Below are 7,773 nucleotides of genomic sequence, written 5' to 3' on the forward strand. Positions count from 1 at the left end.
TTTATCCATATAAAAATGGATTAACCTATTTCTTAGGAATTATACTAATGTTTTAGTCTTTTTTTATTTGAGAATATATGGAGTTGTTACATATTATTATTACATATATTTTGTATTTAGACATGAATGAAAAATTCTTTATTAGAAATAGAAGTATTTTTATTTTTTATATGTATAATTATTTTGAGGTGAGATAATATATTTAATATTTATCATTAAAAATACGTGACGGTTGTTAAAATTCAAGGACACTTTTTTTCGAACTAAATGTTTCAACGTGGAATTTGTATTTTTGTATATAGTTATGAAGAAATGGTGGAAAGAAAACACAGATTATTTATTTCAAAAAAATATGTGTTTTATTTAATTATACTATATATAAAAAAAAACCAGATCAAGTATTCAAACCGAGTCTAGATAGCCAAACATGTATAGACCTTTTAAAAAAGCTCATGTTTTTTTTTAATGGACAAATTTTGTTAGAAAAAAATAAATAATGTATTTTTAATTGTATAAATTTCAACCACCACTATAATAATAAAAAAAATTAGGGCTATGACTTTTTTAGAATAAAAATATATATTTCAATATCTTTTTACTTGAAAATACATAATAAATATTATTATAATATTAACAAACCAAATTGCTAATCAAAATAATTTAAAAATATAAAATTAAATTGGTTTTTTTCTTTAACTCTATTTATTTTTTCAAACTTTAAGGTTCAAAATAATTTTTATAAAACTTTCATTATTAAATAAAATTTATTGATATCAACATTAATTTTTTTAATTACTCGAATTTGGCCAAACAATGATTTTTTTTTATTTCATTGTAAACCACCAACTATCTCTTATCTTTTATTTTTAATGCTTGAAATGGAAAAAAAAATGAAATTTTGAAACCAAATTTGAATTTATAAAATTACAGGAACTGTGAAGACAGGAAAAGACAAATTTAAGGACAAAAATAAGCTTTCCCCCAGTTTTACACTAGCCATGAGGTTTTTTGTTTTTATTATTTTACACTCTGGTCTCTTCTTATTTATTTTTTTCTTTATCAATTTTTTGACAAAATAAGCTTTAAATTGGGTATAAAAAGATATAATTAAAAAAAATTTGAAGGAATAAATTAAAAAAAAAGGTGCTACTACCATTTCAATTTAGCTTTGATATTTAAAATTGCATTTTTTTTATTAATTAGATTGTCATTATTGACAAAACTTTGGATTTAAAAATCTTTGTTCTATTAAAATTTATTTTTTGACAATAACAACCATTTTCAAAACATATCTTGTCACTTTTGAAATTATAAAAAATGACATCATAAAGAAATTTATATTTTTAATTTGTTTCCATTTGTAAAAAATATAAAAAATTTAAAAACAAATAATATCCTGCCAAAAATCCACACCGCCTAAGGTAACCTCGTTTTCATCAGGCCCGACCCATCACCACCATCAACCCTAATTCGCCTTTATAAAACCTCTCCCTCTCCTACTCTTCTCCTTTCCTCTCTAACACCTGTATGTATCCAGCTAAGCTATGCCTCGCCATAAACCCTAAAACATATAAAACCCTGCACTAGCCACAAAGCCATCCCCACCTCGACCACACATTACTCTCCACAATGGCTTTGTTTTTGTTGTACGAGACATCATCGGGATACAGTCTTTTCCTCGCTAATGGTCTTGATGAAATTGGACAAAACACCGAGGCTGTTAGGAACTCGGTTTCGGATCTTAACCGGTTTGGTAAGGTAGTGCAGCTCACTGCTTTTCACCCGTTCGAGTCTGCTTTAGATGCTCTCAATCAGTGTAACTCTGTTTCTGAAGGTATAGTTTTTTTTTTCTTCCAAAGACCCCTTTGTTCATAATTTTTTGTCTGTGTCAATTGGTTTCTTGCAGTGATTAGTATTTGCAGTTTGTCTGATTTTTCGTTGACGGGTTTTGTTGTTTAAAAATAACTTGAAAACAATGAGAAAGGTTTAATGCCTTTGATTTATTTGAAGTGTAGTAATTAACTTGGTCATGCATGCCCCTGCTTTTTGATGGGCTTTATTATTCTTTTGTCAGCTGTTTGTCCGGTTGCTTTAGTGGTCAATTAACGCTTTATGAGCTGAGGAACAGAGATGCTTTCTGCTAGTTGTGCTTGCTTTGCTTTTTTTAAAAAGGTTGCCTTTTAGTTCTTTATGGCTTTATAGTGTGCTAAACATCTGCGAAGGTCCCGTCTGTCTTGGTTGGTTGGGGGGGGTTGGCGAGACTCTGTTAAAGAAAGAAATCAATGCTTGTCGTAGAAAATGACCTATTCGGTGGTCATTAGTAAGAGTAATTAACTTTGCTGCTGTTGTGTTGGATGAATTGCTCGTTTTATGTTATCCAAGATATAAAGCGGCAGGTATTAGAGATGGGATTAGCGCTTTCTGGTTCTCTCTCTAAATGTTTGTTGTTAGTTCATGCCTGGTTTGTTATTGGTTTTTGTATGCAGGGATCATGACTGATGATCTGAGGAACTTTTTGGAGCTTAACCTTCCAAAAGTGAAGGAGGGAAAGAAGGCAAAGTTTAGTCTGGGAGTTGCTGAGCCCAAGATTGGGTCACATATCTTTGAGGTGACTAAAATTCCTTGCCAAAGTAATGAGTTCGTAAATGAGCTTCTTCGTGGTGTAAGGTTACATTTTGAAAGGTTCATCAAGGATTTAAAGGTTTGCATTTTTTCTGACGCATGCTTTCCTTTTCTTCTTTTCAAGTTTTCCTTTTATTTGTTTCCATGAGATGTGTTTCTCGCAAATTTATTCTCTCCCTCTCCAATCCCTTTCTACAGCCTGGTGACTTGGAGAAAGCCCAACTTGGTCTGGGACACAGTTACAGCAGAGCAAAAGTGAAGTTCAATGTCAACCGAGTTGACAATATGGTTATTCAAGCAATCTTCCTTCTTGATACTCTTGATAAGGATGTCAATTCATTCGCAATGAGAGTCAGGTTTGTGATTGATTTTTACACTAACGTGTTGCCTGCATTACTTGGAATTTGCATCTACCTAGCTGCAGCTCCTTTAATACTTTAACTTACCGCAGAGAATGGTATTCTTGGCATTTCCCTGAATTAGTGAAGATTGTTAATGACAACTATATCTATGCCAAACTTGCAAAGTTCATTGATGACAAGTCCAAGTTGTCTGAAGACAAACTCCCAGAACTAACCGACATACTTGGAGATGAAGATAAAGCAAAGGAGGTTGTAGAAGCTGCCAAAGCATCAATGGGTAGAATTTCTATTTGTATTTCTTATGTTGACCAAATTCTAATCTTGTCTTTCTTTACCGCTCAATTTTTTCTTTCCCTTTTGCAGGTCAAGATTTGTCTCCCATTGACTTGATTAATGTCCAGCAATTTGCTCAGAGGGTGATGGACCTCTCTGAGTACAGGAAGAAGCTCCATGAGTATCTAGTTACTAAAATGAATGATATTGCACCTAATTTGGCTTCTTTGATTGGTGAAATTGTTGGTGCTCGTCTGATTTCTCATGCTGGTAGTCTCACAAATCTGGCCAAGTGCCCTTCTTCCACCCTTCAGATCCTTGGTGCAGAAAAGGCACTATTCAGGTGTTTTTCCATCACTGCATCCTATAATTCTGAGAACACGTCTTTTTTTACTGCCCTGCAGAATTCCAAATACAATTTATAGACTGTCTCCCTCCGGTACTCTTGTCTTATTGAGTATCTCTTCTAGAAGATCTTTATTCTACCTGTTTTGTTAAAGTTCTTCCCCTGATAGATTCTTCGATATATATATCATGAGTTCCAAACGTTAACCTTTTTGTTTTGTTCTTTAGGGCACTGAAAACCCGAGGAAACACACCAAAATATGGTTTGATTTTCCATTCATCTTTTATTGGTCGAGCATCTGCTCGCAACAAGGGACGCATGGCTCGCTATCTTGCAAATAAATGTTCTATAGCATCTCGCATTGATTGTTTTTCTGGTAAATTTCAAACTTCTTGATAAATTGTTTAATTATTTCCAACACTCAACTCTATAATTAACTTATTTTTGCATCCTGTTGTGTTGCAGAGAGTGGTACAACTGTTTTTGGGGAGAAACTAAGAGAACAAGTTGAAGAGAGATTGGATTTCTATGACAAGGGTGTTGCACCGCGTAAAAACATTGATGTGATGAAAGCTGCAATTGGAAGTGCTGAAAATAAAGGTGTGCACCCGAGTGAAATCGATGTTGTTTCTTAACTTTTTTACACATTCAATATTTTTTAGTTTCTGTTGGAAGTTATATTTTGGCATCTTCAGTTGCTTTGTTAACGTGCTAACATTATTTGATGAGCAACCCTTGTGTCTTCCTGCATGATGATTTTCTTAAAGCGGCTGGTTTAACTCATTATGTTCTTGCTGGTTTTGCTTTTACAGTTTCAGTTCTAGATGCCAACGTTTTAATTTGTTTTTTTAATTGGTTGTCTTGGATTCTCTAGATACTGCTATGGAAGTTGAAGAGGCACCTGCTGTTGCTTCAGCAAAGAAAAGCAAGAAAAAGAAATCAAAATCTGACACTGCAGAGAATGGTGAGGCTGAGGACAAACCAACGGTAAATGGAGGTGCTGCAGGGGATGCCAAATCAGAGAAGAAAAGGAAAAAGGAGAAGAGAAAATTGGATCAGGAGCAGGCTGTCGAGAAGTCAAATGGTACTGACAGGGTTGATGCCGATGAGCAGGATGGTACTGCCAAGAAGCAGAAAAAGAAGAAGAGTAAAGACGAGGAGCTGCAAGATGCTAGTGGCATGAAAAAGAAAAAAAAGAAGTCAAAAGGTGAATAGTAGTGAGCTTGCTGACAGTTTATGATAAGTTGCAGTTGTCTGGAAGTGGCCCATTTTTCAGTGATCTCTCCTCAAATTGTGTTGAGATCAAGTCTTGAATTTCAAGAAATATGGAATTATAGCCCTAGTTTTGGTTGTGTTTACTAATCCGGATCATATTGGTTTTTAGTCCTTTGAAGATTGTATTGTTGTTGTAGGATGATGATATCCATGACCAGCCACTGTGTTGCGGCCTTGGAGATATATTTCAATAGTATTGAGCTGAGAGGGCTTATCAACTCCATGCTTACCTTGAAGTTTTTACCATAGGTGAAACAATGTTGAGAATTGAATTTTTGGTGTCTAAAAACATAGATCTTGATTATTTTTTTTATATAAAAAAATCAGTGGATAACATAACAAGTAGTCCATGTTTAAAACAAAATAAAAAAATCATGTCAATATTTTTTACCTAACTATATAAAAAAGAATAAGAGAATGATAAATGTGAAAAATTATATAAAAAATTAAAGATAAAAAAATAAATATTTTATTTTCGCGGCATGCTTCTTAGCAAAATGTTTTTGAATTTTTTGCATATTAGATTCATATATAGTTATTAATAAAACCATTACTAATATTACTGTAAAAACTATTATTTTATTTAAATGTTATGGCATAAACATACAATTTTTCCAATATTATCTTAATAACCATATTTGAAAGAAATCTAAAAAGAAAAAAAATGTATGAATACAAAAACAAAATTTGAACAGAAAAATATCTTTTTACTCGAGAATAAATATAATTGGAACTTTTATGAATATATATTTTAATTACTATAAAATTATATAAAAATAGATCTCAATCAAGTCTCAAAAGTGCCTGCTCCCGTTTTTTATTTTGATCAACTTTGTTTTTAGATTTAATTTTAAATTAATATCATCCATCCCATTTTTTAAAAAACTATTTAGTTTAACTATTTAAAAAAAATTAAGATGGATCAATTGTATGTACATGATTTATTTATAAATTGATACTTATATCTACATAGCCACCATAGTAAAACTCCAAAATAAACAAAATAAAATGCATAAAACTAAAGGGACAGACGAGGCAATATATTTTTATTTATACCTATCTATCTTTTATTTTTTACTAGAAAAACTAACTTTCCGTTTAAGTTTAAGTTGGCGTTCATTTTTTTATTTATCAATTAATATAGAATGGCAGTGCCTTATTGGCATTCAAAGTTAACTTGAAAAATTAATATTGACTAGCGGTAACTAATGAGAATCAAAGATATTATATTAAAATATTTTTAAAAAAATAACTCTTGATAAAAAAATCAATTTATACAATATTGTTCTAGAATTCTTGAGAAGCAAAAAGAAGAAGAAGAATTTATTTTTTCAATAAAAAATTGATTTGATTGCAAAATTTAGGAGATGATATTGAATATGAGATGAATAGAAGAGTATTTGAGAGAGAGAGAGAGAGAGAGAGAGAATTGATTTGATTGCAAAAGTTGGAAAGACAATGATGATTCAAAGATATTTTATGTTAATTAAGCTGTAATTAGTATTTATTCTATAAAAATTGATAAATATAAATAAAAAAAGTAAAATATTGGGTGGAGATATTTTGTTATTGTTTATGGATCATGAATTATATTCCCCCCCCTACTTACACATGTTTTTTTCCTAAAAAAAACTACATTAAATAATTGATATGATTTTACTATACACAAATAAAATTTCGTGATAGTTCATTGTGCATTGAACAATTTTTTTAAAAAAGTTTTGATCATTAAACTTTATTTTTTATAATTTTATCATTTCATGTCATGTTTGTGATATAACATGACATTTTATGTTTCAAGATTTCTTCTTTGTATATAATTTTTAAAATTCAATGTATTTGATCTAATTTCAAAATATAATTAGAGGTAATGTAATAAAATTTACATTTGTAATAAAAAACAATTAAAGAAAATAAAAAAATAAAAACAAAGAAAAAAAACATGAATTTTGCAATTTTATTCCTTTTAATTTTAAAATTTTATGTTTAGATCTTCCAAATTTACTTTATATATATATATATATATATATCAGCTTATGAGTTTGAGGAAAAAAACATTTCTAGTTAACCATATCCATGCAACAAAAAGAAAGAAAAAAAAATTTTTTTGTCATTAGGTTTTTTTTATCAAAAAAAATATCATTCAAGTGTTTTGAAACTTTTATTTTATTAAGAAAAGTTAAAAATAAATTTTCAAATTTTCAAATCTAAAACTGGGAATTGAAATCTTTATTAGAATATAACGTGTTATCCATTTTATTTAAAAATAGTTTGCAACATATTATTCATCATATTAGGGGGTTGTTAGGCCCCACACACCTAGGTTGCTTTCTATTAGGTGAGGTTAAATACAATGATTAAAATTATATTTTATTAAATGTCATTCAATTTTGCCTTTTATTTTCAAATAAAATTATAGCTTTTTATGGCAATATTAGTAATGATTTCTTTAATTACTATATATAAACCTAACATGTATTTTTTTTAATTGTGATCATGAATATTTAATGAAAATAAAATTTATATTAATTAGGCAAAATTAATATAATCAAAATGCTTGAAACTCATGAGGTAATATATTAAAGGACTAAATTGAGGGGTTTTTTTCTTTTTCTTGAAGGGGTATAAGAGTAATTAAGGTGGTGGTAAGCTCAGACCAGAACTGCTTGAATTTGAAGCATTGGAAGGTCCGAACGGTTACCTACCTTTCACGCTTTCACACCCGCACCCGCACGCGCACCCTCACCCTCACGGGCACCCGCACCCGCACCCGCAAACGTCTGGCTATAAGCAAATCCTTCTCGCCCGGTTCTCCCTCCTCTCTGTTTCATTAAAATTAAAAGCCAAAAAAAAACCCCCTGCTCTCTCCCTGCTAGAGTAAGAAAATAATGGCAA

General features: G+C 30.6%; 1 protein-coding gene across 2 annotated transcripts; it reads left to right on the top strand.

Annotated features, from left to right (window-relative positions):
• Positions 1-1,448: 1,448 nt before the first annotated feature.
• Positions 1,449-5,159, top strand: LOC105139447 (nucleolar protein 56-like). Of its 2 annotated transcripts, none has more exons than XM_011045879.1 (8): positions 1,449-1,834; positions 2,487-2,701; positions 2,821-2,978; positions 3,074-3,261; positions 3,348-3,600; positions 3,831-3,979; positions 4,069-4,203; positions 4,478-5,159. In XM_011045879.1, exons 1-8 carry the CDS (start codon positions 1,630-1,632, stop codon positions 4,816-4,818), a joined length of 1,644 nt encoding a protein of 547 aa, XP_011044181.1. In that variant the 5' UTR covers positions 1,449-1,629; the 3' UTR covers positions 4,819-5,159. The 2 variants fall into 2 exon arrangements, with proteins under 2 accessions (XP_011044181.1, XP_011044182.1); XM_011045880.1 differs by lacking the exon at positions 1,449-1,834 and adding an exon at positions 2,268-2,320 and having other exon boundaries at positions 2,452-2,701.
• The last annotated feature ends 2,614 nt before the right edge of the window (positions 5,160-7,773 follow it).

The sequence above is a fragment of the Populus euphratica genome, unplaced genomic scaffold, assembly GCF_000495115.2.
Source record: "Populus euphratica unplaced genomic scaffold, PopEup_1.0 scaffold92.1, whole genome shotgun sequence".
Classification (NCBI taxonomy): domain Eukaryota; kingdom Viridiplantae; phylum Streptophyta; class Magnoliopsida; order Malpighiales; family Salicaceae; genus Populus; species Populus euphratica.